Source organism: Delphinapterus leucas, chromosome 11 (assembly GCF_059928025.1).
Source record: "Delphinapterus leucas isolate spDelLeu-1000000601 "Yukka" chromosome 11, BTC_Dleu_Yukka2, whole genome shotgun sequence".
NCBI classification, from domain to species: domain Eukaryota; kingdom Metazoa; phylum Chordata; class Mammalia; order Artiodactyla; family Monodontidae; genus Delphinapterus; species Delphinapterus leucas.
The window spans coordinates 20439979-20462192 of record NC_143139.1 but is presented as its reverse complement, the minus strand read 5'-3'; the positions used below and the strand labels follow the sequence as shown (position 1 = coordinate 20462192).

Below are 22214 nucleotides of genomic sequence, written 5' to 3'. Positions count from 1 at the left end.
AAAAATGTCACAAATGAACTTATTTACAAAACAGCAACAGACTCAAAGACTTTGAAAACAAACTTATGGTTACCAAAGGCGAAAGGTGGGGGGAAGGCATAAATTAGGAGTTTGGAATTAACATATATACACTACTATATATAAAATAGATGATCAACAAAGACCTACTGTATAGCACAGGGAACTCTACTCAATATTCTGTAATAACCTAAATGGGAAAAGAATCTGAAAAAGAATAGATATATGTATATGTTTATACATATATCACTGAATCACTTTGCTGTACACATGAAACTAACACAACACTTTAAATCAACCATACTCCAATATAAAATAAATTTTTTTAAAAAAAATGAGTCTCATAGACAGAATATAGTTGGGTCTTGTTTTTTAATCCATTCAATCTGCTCTGTCTTTTATTTTGGGAGTTTGATCTATCTACATTTAAAGTAATTATTGATAGGGAGGGACTTACCATTGCCATTTGGTTAATTGTTTTCTGTCTTGTAGTTCTTTTGTTCCTCTTTTCCTGTCTTCCTTTATGTTTCATTGATTTTTTTAATATTGATATGTTTTGATTCCTTTCTTTTTCTTTTGTGTATCTTTTATAGGTATTTTCTTTATGGTTACCATGGGGCATACATAAAACATCTTACAGTTATAGTAACCTATTTTAAGCTGATAACACCTTCAATCACATACCATAAACCTACACTTTTACCTCTCTGCCCCCCATTTTATGTTTGATGTCACAATTTATATCTTTTTATATAGTATACCATTAACAAATTTTTATACTTTTGTTTATAATACTTTTTTAAAACTTTTATCCTAGAATTAAAAGTGATTTACTGTGTTTGCCTATATATCTACCTTTACCAGTGAATCTTATACTTTAATATGCTCTCATATTGCTGTTTAAGGTCCTTTTGTTTCAACTTGAAGAACTCCTTTTAGCATTTCTTGTAAGGCAGGCCTAGTGGTAATGAACTCCCTCAGCTTTTGTTTGTAGGCAAAGTCTTTATATCACCTTCATTTTTGAGGGACAGTTAGTTTTGCTGGTTATGGTGCTCTTGGTTGATAGTTCTTTACTTTCAGTACTTCAAATATATCATCCCACTCCCTTCTGGTCTGCAAGGTTTCTGCTGAGAAATCCACTGATAGTCATGAGATCTCCCCTGTACCTGACAAAACCCTTCGCTTGCTGCTTTCAAAATTCTCTCTTTGACTTCTGACAATTTGATTATAATGTGTCTCAGTGTGGATTTCTTTGGGTTCATCTTATTTGAGATCTGTTAGTCCTCCTGGGTCTGGGTGTCCTTCCCCAGATTTTGGAAGTTTTCAGCCATTATTTCTTTGAATAACCTTTCTGTCCCTTTCTTTCTCTCTTCTCCTTCTGGGACTCCCATAATACATATATTGGTCTACTTGATAATATCCCTTAAGCCCCTTAAGTTTTCTTCACTCTTTTTCATTCTCTATCTCAATCTCTTTTTTTTTTTTTTTTTCACTCCTCTGACTGGATAATTTTCAATGACCTCTCTTCAAGTTCACTGATCTTTTCTTCTGCATCTGCTATTGAACTCTTCTGGTAAAATTTTCAGGATTCTTCTGCTCCAAGATTTCTGTTTGGTGCTTTTTGTCTCTTTGTTGACAGTCTCACTTTGTTCATGCATTGTTCTCCCAATCTCATTGAACAACTTTATGACAGCTAGTTTGAATTCTCTGTGGGGTAAATCATTTATCTCTGTCTTATTAGGTACAGTTTTTGGAGATTTATTTTGTTCCTTTGTTTGAGACATATTTTCCTGTGTCTTCATTTTTCTTGACTCTTTGTATTGGTATCGTCACATCAGAAAAAAGATCCACCTCTCCCAGTATTAGCAGACTGGACTTATACAGGAAAAATTCCTTACCAGTCACTTTGAGCAGAGTTTCTAGGAGCCTCTCAAATCTTTATGTTGGTTCAACCCACCATTTTTGTTCTTAGTGGAACCTAGGCATCCAGGGTATAAGGGTCCCATCATCGCTCTAAGATGGGTGTGACAGAAGCCAGTCTCTTAGGAACCCCCCAGAATAGCTGGAATGTTGGATGTGTGATCCAACTCTTTCCTTCCCTAGGGAGAAGCTGTGATCTGGAATTTTTTATCCACTTACTCTGTGCTAAGCTAGGGGGAGGGGCTATGATGAGTGCTTGTGTGCCAATTCAAACCACTGTCTTTGTTCTCAGTGTCCCCCAGATGTCTATAGTACACCCAGTTCTGTCTTCATTCTGAGACAGGTGAGACAGAAGCTGGTATTTTGGGCAGTCCTCAGCAAAGTTGGAATGTTGGGCACAATAGTCCAACTCTTTCCCTATTCAGGAAAAAGCTAGGAGCTGGGGGGTTCCTTCTGATCATATAACACTGTGCCAGGAGAAGGAATTATGGTGCAAGGGTATCTAGAATTTTCCTACCATCTTTGATGTGGTTGGTTACCCATCATGGTTACCCAAGGTGAAGGAGCCTCTTAAGTATTAGTTTCTGGGTTTCTCACAAAAGGAATTTGCTCATGTATTACTGTTGAGTCAGTGCCCCCGTTGGGAGAAGGAGGGTCCAGTGCTTCCTATTCCACCTTCTTGCTGACATCACCTCCTCTGTTTTTTAAGACATCAATTTTATCTACTTTTATCTTTTCCGGGAATAGTCTAAGCTATCAGGAGTGTCCATTATCTTTCAAGGGGAAGCCAAAGGACTGTAAGGCCCAATAGAAACCCATATTTAATGATACTAAGGCTTTTAATCACTTATATCTATTTGTACCTACAAGACAATAACATTTATTTACTTTATGAAGCACAGCAGCCTTAGAAAAAGCTTTAAAAAACTAGATAGTACCATTCATTAAAGATATTCAACAAATGTCGAAACTTCAAAGATTTTTCTTCTATAGAGATTTTCGTTATCATGTTGAGAGGCATAGTAGCTTTAGCTTTGGGTGTGCGTGTGTGTTTAAATTCAACAACTCGCCTGGCTAACATGTCCTAATGCTAAATCTTGATTTTTTTACTCCTGCCACGTCTGAGTCTCCCCCAGACTTTGCCATCTAGCACCCCATTTACCTAGTTTTCAGACCAAAACCACCTAAGTCAAGGATGATTCTCTTTCTTGCATTCCCACATCTAACTCACTAGTAAGTCAGATCTGATCTATCCTCAAAATATAGTTTGAATCCAACCATTTCATATCACCTTCATAACTATCACCCTGGCTCACATTATACTTCTCACCTGGACTATTACAATAGCACTTATCTCAGGGGCTTTCTTGACCATGACTCAGTAAATATTTTATATTTTAACTAAGCGCGCGTGCGCGCGCACACACACACACACACACACCTAGCTGAAACAAAAATTTTATGATATATTACTTACACTTACTATATACAGTGTATTCCGGTATTTGTATATTTATTTTTTTAAGTGGGTCATAATCCAGTAAATTGATTTCAGGATCTCTAATTGGTGATCTGTTATTGAAGAATACCTCTTCTCACTGATCTCACTGCTTTCCCTCTTGCCCTCTATAGACAATTCTCTACATGGCAGCCAGAATGATTTTTCAAAACACAACTTATATTACTTCCCTGCTTGTAATCCTCCAATTGCTTCCCGTCTACTCAGAATAAAACCTCAATTCCTAAACATGAACTGCAAGGCTGTGGACTTGACCCCTGCCTATCTTTCTGACCTCATCTCTTACCACTGCCCAGCACTCATTCCATCCCTGTCATGCTGTCCTCCTGCTGCTCCACAAACATACCAAGCTCGTTACAACCCCAGGGCCTGTGCACTTGCTATTTCCTCTGCCTAGAACACTCCCCAGATCATCACATAGCTCACTCTCTCACTTCATTTATCTACTCAATTTATCATCCCACAAACAGGCCCTTCCTGACCATTCTTTCTAAAATTAGGTCCTGGTCATTCTTGGTCTTCTTATCCTGCTTTAATTTTCTTCATATCACTTACTACTCCCTGGGATTATATTATATAATTATATGTTCATTCATTATCTGTGTCCCTTGATAGATGTTAGTTTCATGGAGGTAGAGATTTCTGTCCTATTTGCTATAATTCCCTAGCATTTAGGGGGAAAACAAGGCTGGCAAAGAGGTGGCACTTGGATGTACAAAAGCATGTACAAATGATGACATGTTTTTCTCACCAAGCCCTCCAAAAGCCTTTTTTTTTTTTTTTTTTCTTTCACCGCCTCTCGTTGCCTCACTCAATTCTTTCCATTCCTCAGCACTGGAGGCTGTTTCTCTTGCACCAAAACGGAAGCTTTCTCCTCAGCAAACAGCTAACTCCTGAAAGTTTAATTTTAATAAATATTTCCTACTTCATCTAAATATAGAATTCCCTCTCACCATCACAAAATACTTCACTCATGTTCTTATTCACAGTTAATACCTATAGCCAAATCATTTTGTGTGTAGCCTCTATGTGGCTTTGCGTCCTTTAAATTGTGTTTAGAAGGCAGGGGCTAAGCCATCCTTCCACTGATGAGTGTTATTCTGCCCAATGCTAAGTTCCTAGAATATTATTAATAAATATTACATTCTATTTTAACAAGTAGAAGGTGGGGGATTAATAGTTGAAAGAATATATGTTTTGAAGTAGACCATATCTAGGCCTGATCCCAGCTCTCACTTAACCCCACCAGGGTAACCTCTCTGGAGACAAATGTGTGTCAAATTCTTAGCACTACATGCAACACAATGAGCTCTCAACGAATCGTACCTATTATTATTTAACTGGGCCGTTTGTGTGTCTAATAGGATAATACAGAAGATTCACTTACTCCTAGATGACTCTAGGGCAGGCCTCTCTCCAAATAGTTCTTTGTTGCTAAACAGAAGAATTTCAATGCTCCCTTTTGTGGAGATGGTATCTGTGTAAGGAAGCTGCGTATCTACTTAACCCATTCCTCCTTTACCACTATGGGGAAGTCTGGGCTCCCGGTTTCTTTTTTTTTTTTTTTTTTGCGGTACGCGGGCCTCTCACTGTTGTGGCCTCTCCCATTGTGGAGCACAGGCTCCGGACGCGCAGGCTCAGTGGCCACGGCTCACGGGCCCAGCCACTCCGAGGCATGTGGGATCTTCCCGGGCCGGGGTCACGAACCCGTGTCCCCTGCATCGGCAGGCGGACTCTCAACCACTGCGTCACCAGGGAAGCCCTCCCGCTTTCTTAGGGAAAGCAGATCATCTTCTTGAGAGTTCCTTCTGTTATTAAACTCTCTCTGATACCTAGTTTCCTTATTTGGGGGGAATAAAATAGTTTCTTCTTGCTATTTTCTTTCAGCAATCTTGGTCTCTAAGTACATTTTTTTCTTTTACTTTATTTAAATGAAAAATACACCCATATTCATTCATTCAGTCAGTCAAAAAGCATTTCTTAAGGGAATGCTAAGTAAGGCATTAGCAGCTATATAAATAGTGGTTAACAAAAGATCTAACCCCTGTCCTTGTTTAGTATGTGGTTTACACAGTGTACAAATTTCAAGAGTTTTCCCCAGAAAACATAATAATTAAGGGGAATTCCCTGGCAGTCCAGTGGTTAGGACTCCGTGCTTTCACTGAGGGCGAGGGTTCAATCCCTGGTCGGGGAACTAAGATCCCAAGGAACTAAGATCCCACAAGCCGCGCAGTGCAGCCATAAATACATACATACATACACACATACACACATACATAAAACACAGGTACTTAAAAAAAAAAGAATTAAGGTGAGAGGAAGAATAAGATTTTAAGTCACTTTATATTTAGAGTCTTCTATTCCCTATGACTTCTTTCACTTGAAATTTAATTGACTAGGGCCCAATGTAATGCATTGTACCCTGAGACGGAACATAAAGCCCAATGGGATAGGAGTCAACAGTCCCAGCATCAAGTCCTTCCATTAACAGAGCTATTCATAGATTTTCCATGAATAACTCTCAGGTCTTGATCAATTCACTTTACATCCTTTTGCCCCAGTCCTCTGTAAAATTATGAGGTTTTACTAAATAATCTGTAAGGCCCCTTCTGGTTAAAAGAATTCTATAGTCTGATTCCAAACTCCTTCTCTAGGGAAAAATAACTCAATATCTGGATTTCCATAGATTTCAAGTTTACGACTTGCAATTTTGAATATATAAGTCAATTTCATACTCTTTCACAATCCAAAATTGTCAGACAAAACGTCTTCCCTGAAAAAGTGTCACCTGAAATCAAGGTATACAACCTGAAAAAGGTAAACTGAATGCCATGGCACAATTACAAACATGTTATGTATATAAAACATGGGTTTCTTATATATAAGGGATCATCACCTGGGAAGAAATTCTTTTCTGAAATAAAAATATTCCAGCCTGAATCTCTTCAAAATCTCTATCAATTCGGCAAACTCCTTCTCAAGGGATTCTTTGTGGTTTCTCAAGCTGTTCAGCATTAATATACAAAGATTTAGCTTCTCTTCCTTGATATATGTGAATTCCTATAAGAAGAGTCACAAAACAAACTCCACTGTTCCAATGTTAAATATAAGGAAATAAGAGGCAATATAACATGCTGTGGCCATTCCTACCTCAATAGCATTCACGGTTACTGGACTCTAAAATTCTAATTGAACAGATACCAATTCGCAGTTGCCTACAGATTGATTACCCTGTGGGTTGATTATCTCAATTTAACATGTACATATTAGGTACCCATAGTGTGCCCAAAATTGAGCTTTGCTTTCTTTTTCTTAAGATACGTGACCATTTCATCAATAATCACAATTGCTTTAGAATATAATGGGACTAGGAAATGCAATAAAATCAGTATTTGTTGATTACCATATTCAAACACATATTAAAAACCTTTTTAAAAAGGTAAGTTTGGCAAGGGCTGAAATTAATATTCCAGAGTTTTCAGAGTTTACGTCATGCTTTAGCTTAACTCAGGGGGCTAAGAGATGTTAGGAAGTCGTTTGGCAGTCAAGAAGCAGAGATAATAAGTGATGGATAAATTAAAGAGATTTCTTTTTATATGCTTCCTTTCTAACAAAACTGGAACTAGCTACCTCAGAAGTTTCCATTTTTGATATTCTGCTAACTTCTGGTATAATAAAACTGCCAGAGTCTCAGGAATAAGATCCTTTTGCACAATAGTCATTCTATCAAAGTTAGAGAATTTTGATGGGAAAAATTCAAGCTTAGACCAGCCAGTCCTCACAAGGACTCAAATAAAATACACTTTTAATTAAATCAGCTTATTCACTTTTGTCTCTCCAAGGCATATCCCATATCCTCACACTCACTGTCTCTTTTGTCACCCTCACACTCACACACACTTATTGTAACCATCACACTCTTACTGTCACCCATATATGCACACTCCACACACATTGCCAGAATGAGATGGCAGAACACTACAATAAAGTCTTAGAAATGATACTGTGTATAATAAGCATTACCTGGGTTAAGAAAGTACAAGAAAAACCAGGAAAATCACAAAATATAGAACACTTACAGTAAGCTTGTTCTCCCACTTTTCTTTCACAGTAATTTCTGGATTCGTTGCCCTAGTTACCCACTGTAGAGAACTATCAATGAGTGTTTCAACTTCAGGAACATCTTCATGCTGAAAAAGAGTTCCACATCTTCAACCAGGAATTCAGTGAAAGCCATATGCAATTATATAAGAAGTAATTTAGACAAGGTTTTATACAGGTAATTTAGGAAGCCACCAGAGAGTTTCTTGTCATCTAAGGCCACCCAGTGGCTTTCCTTTATCCCAGGATGTTGCCATGTGTAGATGCTAACTCTCGTCAGGTGCCCTATACATGCTGAATATATTGGATAGAACTGTTTTCCAGAATAAAACCTACCCATTTTCATTCCCCTCTCAAATAGAAGGAAACTAGCATTTTCATGGATTTTTTTCATTCATCAAACTAAATACTACCTAGAATATGCTAGGTACTGTGAAAGGGACTGGAAATACCAACATGAAAATGTTGTTCTCTGTCTTTTCTGACCATCTAGAGTTTCCAGTCAAAAATCTAAATGGAGAAAGAGGTACTAGCCATTAGCCAGAAGGAAACTGTCCAACAGATACTGCATCTTCAGCCCTTTGATACCAAAGATTAACCTGTAGGAAAAGCAAGCTTAAGCAATCCATATCTAATGGTCAACTCGTTAGTCCTGATTGACCCAGAACTAGAAGATCCACATCAGGAAGGTTTGAGAAAAATCTTCTCATTCCGTAGTGGGATAAATTTGGGTCCCAACACACAGATATGCTTGTGCTCAGCAAACAGACTGTAGGTCAATTATCTGCAGACGTTCCTGGCCAGTGAAACAGCACAGTATGCAGATGTTATACAGTACCAGCTTCTGAAGCATAGCTGTGAACTCCACTCCCTTTTGTTCAAGTGCTCTCAGTAACAGCAGCATTTCTTGGTCCATCATTGTGTCCAGAGATGACAAGCTGATTAAATTGCACTGCCACTTGGTTTCATCGTTCTGAAACAACTACCAAAATGTCCACAACTCTGTCATCTTAATAAAGAACATTATTTTTATTTTATGAAAATGATGCCCATGGGTCAATGTAATTATCCCCATCAAATAGTTCTAAATAGTCTTATGAAATCCTCCTAATATCCCCCCCCAAATTGTTTTCATTTTCTCTCTTAGATGGCTTTAACTTAACATGTACTCATTCTTAAGGAAAATTCACGTATCCAATAGATAACATTTACACGTAGGTGATATTTTATGGCTCTAATTTTATGAAAAGAGGGGAAGGGAAAGAAATTCACACACACACAAAAAAAACTGCTGGGGGGCATGCAATAAATCCCATTGAAAACAGACTGGTTTCTTTTGTCTGTCCTCCACTCATAGAAGATACTCTCAGATGATATTTCACAAAGCAAATTTCTTATACGTCTCTCAAAGCCTCTATGTCCTGTCATATTTTAGATATATGACAACAAAGTTAACTTTCTTCTTGCTATCTGTTGGAAGAAGGTCATAGGGCTCTTATTCCAGATTCCAATTAGAAGGCAAAGACTCCCTAATCCATTAGTGGGATAAACTTCAGAGCCAAAACACTGCCAGCTGTTTAACCCCTGTTCAGAACTCTAAAGCTTTACAGGATGGCATCTTGGCATCATTATTATCTCGGAGGACCGGGGATAAAAACACATTGCCGTGGCAGATTTGCCACCACTTCATTCAGTCTGGCAGTTTGGCTTGGTATCAAAAAACACAGTAAAAATGATGAGTATTTGAAACAGAATGTCAGGAAAGCACAGCCCTCAGCAGAATGTTCGAGGCTGCCTGAGACGGCCTTAGGTGAAGGCAGCATATGTGGCCCTGCATCCTTGGCAGGAGAAATTCAAACAGCATTTGCCCCAAGGACATTCTCTCCTTTCAAGGTCATATCACAGCTGTCAACAGGAGGACATTCTGGGCATATCCATCATCTACCCAACATGGAAAGACCATCAAAGTAGCGAAACAAAGCAATTTGCTAATAAAACATTTCCTAACGTAACAAGCACAAAACCGGAAAGTACAAAGGAGTAAAAATATAGTAGGGAGGTGGGTCCCAACATTTCATCCACAAGAAAGCTTTTGACTGTTTCCTCCCCTAGTGTAAAGAAATGGGTCTACGAACAAACTGGAGATTTTTTTTTTCTTTTTTGCGTTACGCGGGCCTCTCACCGCTGTGGCCTCTCCCGTTGCGGAGCACAGGCTCCAGACGCGCAGGCCCAGCGGCCATGGCTCACGGGCCTAGCCGCTCCGCGGCATGCGGGATCCTCCTGGACCGGGGCACGACCCCGTGTCCCCTGCATCGGCAGGCAGACTCTCAACCACTGCGCCACCAGGGAAGCCCCAAACTGGAGATTTTAAAGCAATAATTCATTTTGCCATTTTAAAATTAACCCAAAACATATAAAAATGCTAATTTATGTTCAGAACATAATAATCAGTGTCATTAATTTGGGTTGGTACCATTACATCTTAATGCAAAGAAATTTCATCTTGTTTCTGAGCATCTTTATTTTTGGTAGATACATTTACTTTGGGGGTTTGGAGAAATACTAAAAATAGTTCATGGATCTCTACCGCTATCTTTCAGACCCCAGGCTGGGGATCACTGCAGGTAGTTTGTCCTGAAAAATATAAAGAATATAAAGATTTCTAAAGTCCAGATTCACTGAACACACATTTCCACAACCCCATGCTGGAGTCTCACTATAGTTTTCAGCCATAACTTGAAAAAGATCTGTTCTTCCAGGCTAAGAGACTTTAGACTTAGGTTCTATAAACTATCGACAGATTCCCTCAAAATGTCATGAGTGCTTTGCAGCAAGCTACAGAACTTCACTTAATAGCAAGCTATCCCATGTGGTGATTATTTTTTAAAGTCTTCCATTTGATGACAATCACCTACCTCCGCAGACTGAGCAAGAAAGAGTTCACAATGTAGAGAGTTTTCTCCTTCAGAGTTGACAGTCTTATGCTCTCCACTGACATTCAACTGGATTCCATTCCTTGGGGGAAAAAAAGAAAAAACGTAGTCATCTGGTTAGGTATGCCTCCAATATTATGTTTTAAGTCACCACAATAAGGTTTATTTATCACCAAACAATCAGTAAGCACCCATGTGTGCCAAGGATTGTATAAGGTACCTAAGAATACAGAGGGGAATAAGAGGTAGTCCCTGGGACTTCCCTGGTGGCACAGTGGTTAAGAATCCGTCTGCCAATGCAGGGGACACGGGTTCGAGCCCTGGTCTGGGAAGATCCCACATGCGCAGAGCAACTAAGTCCGTGCACCACAACTACTGAGTCTGCATTCTAGAGCCTGCAAGCCACAACTACTGAGCCCACGTGTCACAACTACTGAAGCCTGCGCACCTAGAGCCCGTGCTCCACAACAAGAGAAGCCATCGCAGTGAGAAGCCCATGCACGGCAACAAAGAGTAGCCCCTGCTCACTGCAGCTAGAGAAAGCCTGCGTGCAGCAATGAAGACCCAACACAGCCATAAATAAATAAATGAATGAATGAATGAATAAATAAATAAATAGAAAGAGGTAGTCCCTGCCCTCCAGGAGCTGCACACACTAGTGACTCCAGGTGGTTGCGAACAGGTAAGCTATAGTTTCTTTTTCTTAAGAATTGGAGCCAATAGTTAAAATTGTTAAAATTTTCACTAAAAATCTAGATTTCTGGTTTTTCTTTAAAAAATGGGAACATGTGGCCACACTGGGTCCATATATTCTTGATGTAACAATTATCTGGAGCTAAACAGAATAACCCCCCATCTTTACCTGGATAATGCACTTTCCTCATCGTCACTTCCCTAATGTAAGTATGTGCACTTACCCCACTGACTGTGCTCATTTTTGTTACCTATGGACTCCTGGACTAGCATGTGACACATAATCAGAAACAAACGATTATAATATAAGGTAGTGGGTGCTAGGAAAGAGGTAAGAACAACGTGCCATGCATGAACTCAGAAGGATTACTTAATCTCAAGGTATCAGAAAAGCAAGGAAGGGTAAGGCAGGGTAATGCAAAACTTGTGAAGGAATTCGTCCTCTTAGGAGAAAAGCAGAGAAAATATCACTTACAAAGGTACAGAAGAAAAGAACGTGGCACATTCAAAGAACTGCACATAGCTCGGTAGGTGAAGAATGTAGGGCGGGGGCACATGACAGAAGGCTGGTGAAGGGGTGCTCTGTACTTACATGATGAGTTCCTGTTGCAAGTGCTGTAACTCATGAGCCAGTTTGTTTTTCTCCCCTCGTAAGTTCTGGAATCACATACAACATTAGGCCGCACGTGTTACTCTAGTGGGACCTTCACATTTACGTTTAATAACCCCACCTTGCAAGCTGTGAGATCATTATGGTATACCTCTATAACGCTTTCGTATTCTATGATGGTTGACTTAAGTTCTTCTATACTTAAATCCTTCTGAAAAGTAGGAGAGAGAATTAATAGCAAATAAATGTATGAGTCCACTAAATTGTACTTACTAGACTGTCAATCTGAGCCACGGAAGAATTGTAAATGCCCAAAGATGATGAGGCCGTCTACTAATCTCATGATTGGAAAACTGAACTAGTCTGTGTTTGTGATTAAAACTAAGCAGAAGAGAATGGGACAGCAAGGCAGCTGTATCTGACTGGTGTTAATTATGTTCTGTCTTTGCCTGTCCAGTGGAATCATACCCTGCAAGGTAATTCTTAAGTCCAAGTCAGAATTATATTACTATGGTACATTTAAGAAAGAAAACAGTTTTTTACCTGCAGAATGACTAATGAATTATTAAGGCATCCAATTTTATCCAGTTCAAACCATATCTCTGTTAAAACCACAGTTTCGTACTGCAAGACCAGAGGGTACAGTCAGTGTCTGACCTATAGTTCTATCCCATGACTAGCATGGTGCCTGGAGCATGAAAAGTGCATTATGAGTGCTGGGCAGGAGTGCAAAATGGTGGAAAGACCAGAGTTAGAGAGGAAGTGAGCAACCACCACCACCCCACGGCACTACATGGGGAGTGAGAGCACCCACGATGAGGTGATACAGTTGGTACAATATTCAGTATCCTGGTCAATGTCCACAAGCTGTGAATGACTCCTTTGAAACCCCATAAACTGCAGGGGAAGGAAAAGAAGTGAAATACTGCTCTTTCTTCACTCTCCTGTCTTGGAACGTGGAAGTTTATTAACTTAGTGTGTATCCTTCCTGGGTCTCTTAAAGCCACCATAACCAGCATCTTGGTAGCCGGCAAACTTAGTTACCAGATAGGCTATAATCACAGGACACAAAGATAAATAGAATAATATCTATCTATCAAATCATTCAATCAAACTAGGTAGAAAATAACTGAGGATATATTCTTCTTTTTCCCTAAAATGACTGACTGCACACTCATTTGTGTTGTTATGAATTAAAATTGCATCACCACTATCTAGCCAATGACTGGCAGATTGGCACACTAGTATTTGTTGAATAAAGGGATGAACATCACCAGAATTTACAGAGGATACGTTAAAACATCCCAGATGGAGAAGTCAGTATTCTTCACTCAGAAGAATATTTTTGTTCTTACAGATAAAGAAATGTCTTGTGACAGAATATTAGAATCAGATACGTTAACAGGGGTAAGTTACACAAATGACCATCTCCTTCCTTTATGACTTGGAGAGAGCTAGTGAATCCCACAGGCCCTCATGTGAAGAGACAGAACCAACCTTCTGCAAACTTGCATCTTTATTAAGCAAAGTGTTCTCATATGTGTGTAACTGCATCTGAAAAGAAACACATTTAGGAAAGGCCATTGGGACATTGCTTTGGTAAAGGACAGGGCCACAAAATCATCCAATAGGGAGACATGTTTCTTTGGCACCTTTAACGTGCATGTGTTTTTCACTTTATAAAGAACATTCACGTTAGCCTCACAACAACCCTTGAGGTCAGGGTCATTGCCCTTGCTCTACCAGGAAGGAAATCGAACCTCAGCACTACCCAGAGACTTGCCCAGAGTCACACCCAGTAAGTGACAGAATGGAGACTAGAATCTGAGTCACCAGCTCCAGCCAAGGGCTCTTCCCACTATTTCACACTTCATATAATAAGAGGACAGAGAGAGTCTTCATTTTCTTGATGAAATTAAAAATCTAGATAGGACACGAACAGAGTCCATATGGACATATAGAAAGCTCTTCCTCTTTTAAAAACATAGTTTAAAAATGTTCAAGATTTCTTGTAGCAAAGTGAATATTAAGGATCTATCAGTTTATTCAAACCAAAAGCAAGCTTGTTGGCGTAGGCTTCTAAATAGGATGTAATTGATTAAAATGTGTATTGATTGAATGGAAAACCTGGAAAAATAATCAGCATAGTCCGAAGTAGAATCATCATCCTTATATATATTTGATATCCCTTTATAGTTCTAAAGGCATCTTCACATAATCATCTCATCTGAGTTTCCAACAAGCTTGTGGATGAGGTAGAAACTATCGTATCCATTTAATAGATGAGAAAATTGAGATTTAGAGAAGTTAACTACTTGCTTGTGGTTACAAAGCTTTTAAGTCGAGAAGACAGGATTTGAATCCGTGTCTTCTGGTTCTTTTCGCTAGTTTATGACAGTTGTGTTTTCCAAAACAGTCATTCCTAGAATAAAATCAATTTTAATGTCTAAATTATAACTGCTATAATATATGTATATGTACATACCCACCTGGAATTGGGGTGTCTGCTAAGAAAATTGAGAATTTCTCATATAGATATGAAATTTAAGTACATCATCATTTCAAACACATACTACAACAAAAATATTGTTCAAATAAGCCATTAGAGATGAGAATAAGCATGACACAAATTCTTGAATTTAATGACAGTTGTCTTCTGTTTCCTGATAATAATGTATTGCAGATAAAACAAAAATGCACAAAATATAGACTTTCTAGATGTAATATAGATAAAAATCATTTTTGTAAGATATCATTCCTTAAGGCAATAGAATTGAATTTAAAAATCAAGATAGATTTTTTTCCCCCATCTCTCCTCATTTTCTGCATTAAGAAGGTACAATAGCTGAAATCTTCCCTAACTTAGGGATTTGCAAAATCAGATACTGTTAAATTAGAGATTGTCACTCTAATAAAAAGTATAAATAATAACAAGGGGTGGCAAGGATGTGGAGAAATTTGAACCCTCATACACAGCTGGTGGAAATGTAAAATAGCGCGGTCATTTTGGGAAAAGTCTGGCAGCTCCTCAAAACGTTAAACATAGAGTTATCATATGATACAGTAATTCCACTCCTAGGTATATACTCAAGAGAAATTAAAATATATGTCCACACAAAAACTTGTGCACAAATATTCATAGCAGCATTACTCATAACAGTAAAAAAGCAGGAACAGTCCAAATGTCCAGCAACCGATGAATGGATAAACAAAATGTGCTGTTTCCAAACAGTGGAATATTATTCAGCCATAAAAGGAAATGAAGTAATGATATACGCTCCTACATGAGTGAACTTTGAAAACATTATGTTCAGTGAAAGAAGCCAATCACAAAAGACCATCTAATGTATACGACTCCATTTATATGAAATGTCCAGAATCGGTAAATCCATGGAGATAGAAAGCAGACTAGTGGTTGTCTGGGGTTGGGGAGGAATGGCGAGTGACTGCTAAAGGGATTTATTTTTGGATGATAAAAGTATTTTAAAATTGGTTTTGGTGATGGTTGCATAATTCTGAATATACTAAAAACCACTGACTCATATACTTTAAGTGGGTGAATTTAATGGCATGTGTATTATGTATCAGTAAAGCTGCTACATTGAGAAAACAGAAACTGCCTTTTATATAACTCATATCTAGAGCAGTACAAATTTCAAAATTGATAACGAAAGGTTATTGTGTCAATGAGTCATATACACCTTCAAAAAGTAATACTAGTTTGATGAAAGAAAATATTTTACCAGTATTTGAGAAGTGCTTACTTGATGGTGTTTCTCAGTTTTAGACAATTCCTCAATCTTCTTTTCCAATTTATATATATCCATAATGTTCTTAGCATTCTAATGTAAAATAAGATAGTATTCTTAGATTCAGACCAAAAAAATAAAAGGAAATCACAAAGTGTTTTTTAGGAAGTAGTATTTTCATCATTGACATTGTAATCCATTTTAAATTAAGGGACAAAACTTTAGACTTTGTCCAAAAATAACACAATCCTTTTAACGTGATCATCCAGGAATACTCCCAGCAACCCCTTCTTATTTTCCATTTCACCTCGAGCACTCACTCCCTAGTCACACCTTCAAAGCTGTCATTACCAGCAACTGGGATCCCTCCATTATCTTAATTGCAACATTTCACTCTTCAGCCACCATTTCTTGTCTTTCCAGGTTACTTCTTCGTGCATCAGCAAACCTTCAATCCCCACTGGAGCCTACAATCCATTGATCCTACTACGTTCTCATTATCCTTCCACCTTCCCATGAGCTCCATTCCCTCTTGACTCAGCTTAAATTCTTCCATGGTCAATCGTTACAATCTCTCTCTTCCACACCCCTCCAATTCCCTTGGCTCTCCCCTACTTCTTAGTATTTTCTTTTTTTTTTTTTTTTTTGCGGTACGCGGGCCTCTCGCTGTTGTGGCCTCTCCCGTTGCGGAGCACAGGCTCCGGACGCCCAGGCTCAGCGGCCATGGCTCACGCGCCCAGCCGCTCCGCGGCATGTGGGATCTTCCCGGACCGGGGCACGAACCCGTGTCCCCTGCATCGGCAGGCAGACTCTCAACCACTGCTTCACCAGGGAAGCCCGAACCTCCTAGTTTTTAACCTCTAGTTTTTAACCAAATAATTCACTTCACAGTTCTACTTTTCCTAACCACCCTAGTTTAAATTGCACTCCCCACAACTCTGTTTTCTGCTCTTCTTTTCTCTGTGGCACTAATCACCATCTAACATGCTAGTTTCACATGGGCTATTTTGTTTAAGTCTGTATCCTTAACACCTAGAATAGAGTCTCTCTCCCGATGAATGTGTGTATAATAAACAAACGAATAAATGTAAGTGAATAATTACCCGAACCATTGTGCCATTACTCTTCACATTGCATCAGATTTTTACTTCCTAAAGGATTCTTAGTGACATCTATAAGCCTTTTCTAACGTAAATCAATAATTGTAATGCTATCTCATGATGAAGGGTTCTAAGTCTCCTTCTTTCTATCTCAATTCTAAATTGGTATAGTACAATTCTTTGATGCTAGTCAATCATCTTAAATATGAGGACAAAAATATCTTACATTGGGAGCTTAACTGTAAAGCATTAGTTTCATGGAAACCTGGTCTTGTAGCTGTAACATGTCTGAATCTAACATAGAGTTTCTTTCCAATCTTTAGTTGTTCCTTTCCTATGAATTTTTTTAATGTCCACTTGGGCCATAAATTGGAAAACTCATCAGACTGTTCACCACAGCTTAATAAATACATCTAATAAACTTATATAAAACCCAAACAAAAAACCGTACATAATGATTAACTTTCAAAAGGTACCTATAGAGAATTTTCCTCCAAAATAGTAAGTTTCTGGTAGCTTTGCTACCTGTTCTTTCAATGTTTTAATTCTGTTGCTTAAAAATATATATTGCATAGAATTTTTCTTTTTTTTAGCGATTTTACTAGTATTTCCTAATATATATGAGGTATATTACGGTTAACCAAATGGTTTCACATGCATTATCTTAATCTTTAAAATAACTGTAGGGAATGGGTATTATTAATCCCTCAAAAGATAAATGGCTTTTCCAAGGTTAGACTGTCAGTGAATTTAAGATCCGGGTCTTAGACTCAAAGACCTTTCCCATCTAGTTTCATGGAATAATAATAGAAAATTATTAGATAATGTCTATACTTTCCTTCTTGATTTGTATATTTTTTAGATGAGTTAATTTCATTTCATCTTAACTCTGAATTTCTTACATCCCATTTCTACCATGGATGATTACAAAGGTATAACATACTTCTGCCCAGACAGGAAAACCCTGTCTACTCTTCCTCACTTATCATTTGACAAAGCAACCTGGTATTTGGTCCACAGGAGCCTGAAATTCACATGATTTATATTTAACCCAGGGTCAGCACCCATGATTGTATGATTTCCATATGCTTATCTGTGCCCTTTTAACAATTTCAACATACCTCTTCTTGGAGAATCCGAATCTTAAGAATCAGAGCCCGGTTTTCTGCCTCCTGATTTATTAAGAGAAAAATAATTTAAAAGTATTTGAGAAGTTTATGAAAATACCAAATATTTACTTCCAGGGCTATCAACATTTTTTCTTTTTATCAACCTTAAATATGACATTGACATATCACAAATAATCCTAGCCTAAAATATTCTCAATACGGGGTTAAGCCTTTGGCTTCGGTTTCTTGGGATCAGTGAAAAGTCACTCTTCTTGACTCAATCTAACTATGACAGGAAAGGAAAGACGAAAAACAAAAGAAAACAGCGTGGTATTTTTCCCTGCTACTTACCGCCATCTGCTTATGACACATAGTGTGAACTCATCTATTTAAACGGCACCTTGAAATCAAAGAGTACTAGCTTTCTATTTGAAGCTGTGGCTATTCTCAGATTCAACATTACCAGAACATAGGAACATCAAAAATCATTTTATAATTAGGAGCCCTAAATTCAGAACCATCAGAAGAAAACATATTCCAGGACAGGATATACACCAAAATGTTAACAGTAAATCTTGTGGATAGGGTAGGGTAAAGATTTTGTGGGATTTTATTTTTTCTTTGCTAATATATATTTTCTTATTTTTACAGAGTGAACAGGTACTACCTTTATAACATAAAAATAAAAGGGAGGCCATCTCAGGCTAGGATGTCATTGGTACAAGAACGAAGGAACATAGGAACATAGTTGGAATCAGAAGACCTGAGTTCAGTTCTCACTCTACCATTCATTAGACAATGGACTTTGAATAATCAAAACATTTCTAAACTTTAGCTACAACTCTATTAATTTTTTTAAATGAAGAATAGCAAAAACTATATATATTAAAAGAATAGCAGCTTCTGTTTCTACCTCACAGAATCTCTGTGAGGACCAATGAGAGGAAACATTAAAAATTCTTTTGAAATTATAAAACATTGAATTGTAAAAGTGCAAAGGATTAGGACTGTATATCTGGGACTCTGCACTTTAGCAGCAGCTAACATCTAGCCCCAGGAGGAAAGAGGACATTACTGCTTCACATGTATTAACTCATTTAATCCTCTCAGCCTTAAAGTAGGCAGTATTGCCATGTCCACTTTGCACAGGGGAACTCTGAGGCTTAAAGACGTTATGTGGTTTGCCTAAAGTTAGATAGCCCTCAGGGTCGGGACTTGGATGCCCACTGCCTGACACCCAAGGGTGGGCTCTTGATCATTGCTCTACATGGCTTCCACATAGAAGCTTCTCAGTGGTCCCAGAATGAGTCTTTGCTGTAATGCATTCACAGAGACTTGCAGTCACCTGACACTCAATGAAACCAGTCCCCAAATTTTACTGTTGAGGCAAAAGCTGAGCCAAGTTGTATTGGTTGTAGGAAGTCACGAGTGAAAGACACAGGCCTGGAATCCAAGTCTTCTGATGACTTAGACCTAAAAATAAATTAGTCTGAATGACTTTCAGCTGCCCCCCCACCATGGTTAGCAATGTGCAAATACTGATGGAAGGATTTTGAAGATTATTACTAAAGCTCTAGATAATAGTTTAACATTCCCAATAAAAAGAATTACTTCTCTGGTAGTTGAATTAAAGTTTAGTCTAAATAATGTTTTGCTCTAAAAATTACAAGCCTGTGCTTCTTTAGCATAAGGACTGATTAATGGAACTAATTACTAATCTGTACGCGCTGAGAAAATGGATTTAAAAAACAAAAATAAAACCTGAGAAAAAGGTGAAAGTTTGAGAGAGAAAATTTTTTTGGAAAATGTAAGTGGTTTTTAGTGTCAGATATTTATGAATTGGCCTATTAACTTCAGAAGGCATTCTAGATCTTCACAAATCATTGCAAATATGACTAATTTGTAAAGAATTTTAATCCTGGTTGAAAAGGAAAGCACAGTTTTTTATCTTACCTGCCTTTACTTTTCTAAGGTGTTACCAATTCATTCATCAGTCTACTGATTTCTGATTTTTGTTTCCAAATAAACCCTCTTGGATTTTAGTTATATAAACTATTAATATAGTTCCATTTCAAAGTACTTGGATGACTTACTAATTGTTTGCTCTGGGCTACAATCATGGTCTTCTGCTCTTCTGAAGCGTTCATACTAATTTTCAGTTCCTCCAGTTCTTCTCTTAACAGATTTGTTCTCATAATAGCCTGGTGGGCACTGTGGGGTGGGGAGAGAAGGCAATGAGCAAAACCTCAAATATAACCGTCAAAGATACTAAGTAAAGCCACGGACTATTTTTAAACCCAAGTTGAAAACCACTGAAAACTCAAACCAGATGCCAACAACAGTAAAAAAAAAAAAAAAAAAAACTTACACAAGATCTTCCACAGTCCTTGGAAAAGGAAGGGATTTGGGTGGAGCATGGTGGGGGGAAAAGGATAGAAGGAAACAAACATATTCCTGAAGATAGAGATTTGGAGGCTCCCTTTGAAATCCATCGCTGGCTGAATCACACGGTTCTTTCCTTCTACTAATAAGATGTAATAGTAGTTAATGCAATCCCACAAACAGTTACTGAATAATATCATGATCAGGGGCTGTACCTTGCAAGAGGACCCATGATGTTGGACAAAAGAGACATGGTGTAACCTCAGAGAGGTTACATACTAGTGAAGGAGATGACAACTAAACAAACAAGTAGTTACAGATAGTCTGTATATGATATATTTTATTTAAAAGGTTTACTGCAACATTGTTTACAATAACAAAGCATTGGAAAGAAACGAAATTGTCCAACAAGGGAAAACCTATTAAATGTATTATGGTAATCTATATCATGGAATTACCTATTTGTACTCCCAAAAGATTATAGACTGTTTTCTGAGCAGGGTCTTGAAGAAGGTATAATTTTTTCCATACTAAGAAATTACATTGATCATTCAACCAATATTTATTGAGCTCCGACTCCATGCCATTCATTCTAATAGGCATTGAATAAGATAAAGATGAACCCAATCATAAGAACTCTGCCCTCCTGGAATTTATAGTCTAGTAAGGTAAACAGACAATCATAACTGCTATTACAGTATAATAAGAACCAAGGCTGGAGTGAACCCAAGTTCTGTAGACACTATAAAAGGAAGATAGCTCAGCTAATGAGGAGGAAGGGGAGGGGGACAGAGGGGGATAGAGGGGACAGAACAGAAGCTCATTGAGGGACTGCAAGCAGTCCGATATTGCCGGAGCATAGAGGGGAAAATGGGAGGTAGAGACAAGGCATCAGAGGCCCCATCGTGAAGGGGTTTGCAAACCAGATGAAGGACTTCGGATTTTACCCTGAGTGCGAAAGGAATGCATTGAAGTGGTTAAAGCAGGGGCATGATGTGGTCAGACTGGCAGTTAGGAGGAACCTGCCTGCTGGGGTGGCACAAGCTTTGGAAAAGGCGGGGAACTTAACCAGGAGGCTGCTGCAGTGACCCAGGTGAAAGGTGATGCTGACCTGAACTAAGTGGCAGCTATGGGAATGGAAGGAAGTAAATCTATCTGCGAGAGATAAAGTGGGTAAATTAACAGGACTTGCTATTTGATGTAGAAGTGAAGTCTGAGGAAGTAAAAGGAGACAGATTTCTGGTTTGCAGGCAACTGGAAGGAAGGGACTGCTCTTCTATGGCAGACATTCTACTAAGCGCTGGGGCAACCAGGATAAATAAGACACGGTTCCTCCCATTAACGAGGACACATTAACACAGAAGGCAAATTATACCATGATGGGACAACAGCCAATATCAAAAATAGGCTGGAAGTGCCGACAGGACACAGGCTCTTCCTGAAGGATTGTGTGTGGGGGTGGGAATTGGGGGTGGGGGTAGAAAAGAGGAGGCTTAATTCTGTAGACACTGGCATTCTCGCTGTCCATCCAGATTCTCTAGCCTTTCTGTCCATCCTGCAAGTTACCCAATTCCCTTCAAGACATGTCTTCACTGCTTAACTTAACCAGAGTCAGCTTCTAGTGCTTGCAACCAAAAGCCCTGTCTGGCACATTCACCCAAAGCATACTTTGTTTGCTTTTTTAAAGAAACTTTGAATTATTATATTTCAAATAAATAATAAATAAGCCAATTATGGAATGGAGAGAGCTTGAGGTTAGCATATATATATATATATATATATATTTTTTTTTTTGCGGTATGCAGGCCTCTCACTGCTGTGGCCTCTCCCGTTGCAGAGCACAGGCTCCAGACGCGCGGGCTCAGCGGCCATGGCTCACGGACCCAGCCGCTCCGCAGCATGTGGGATCCTCCCGGACCGAGGCACGAACCCCTGTCCCCTGCATCGGCAGGCAGACTCTCAACCACTGCACCACCAGGGAAGCCAAAGGTTAGCATATATTTTTTTTAATTTTATAGATTGGTTTGGAGGCTGGTCAAAAATTATGAGGGTAAGAGTTCATGGTCAGGATGCTTTACTG

At 38.6% G+C, this 22214-nt stretch overlaps 1 protein-coding gene across 1 annotated transcript in view; it reads right to left on the bottom strand.

The window, feature by feature from the left end:
* IRAG2 (inositol 1,4,5-triphosphate receptor associated 2) overlaps positions 1 to 22214 on the bottom strand; it is a 97159-nt gene that overhangs the window by 59540 nt on the left and 15405 nt on the right. The window contains exons 7-16 of the mRNA XM_022577793.3: positions 19846 to 19963; positions 17765 to 17815; positions 15559 to 15636; positions 13292 to 13348; positions 11946 to 12005; positions 11777 to 11841; positions 10474 to 10573; positions 8397 to 8531; positions 7537 to 7647; positions 6354 to 6517 (exon numbers count right to left, since the gene is read on the bottom strand). Of these exons, the coding sequence (XP_022433501.2) occupies positions 6354 to 6517; positions 7537 to 7647; positions 8397 to 8531; positions 10474 to 10573; positions 11777 to 11841; positions 11946 to 12005; positions 13292 to 13348; positions 15559 to 15636; positions 17765 to 17815; positions 19846 to 19963 (939 nt within the window). The remainder of the gene's footprint in view (positions 1 to 6353; positions 6518 to 7536; positions 7648 to 8396; positions 8532 to 10473; positions 10574 to 11776; positions 11842 to 11945; positions 12006 to 13291; positions 13349 to 15558; positions 15637 to 17764; positions 17816 to 19845; positions 19964 to 22214) is intronic.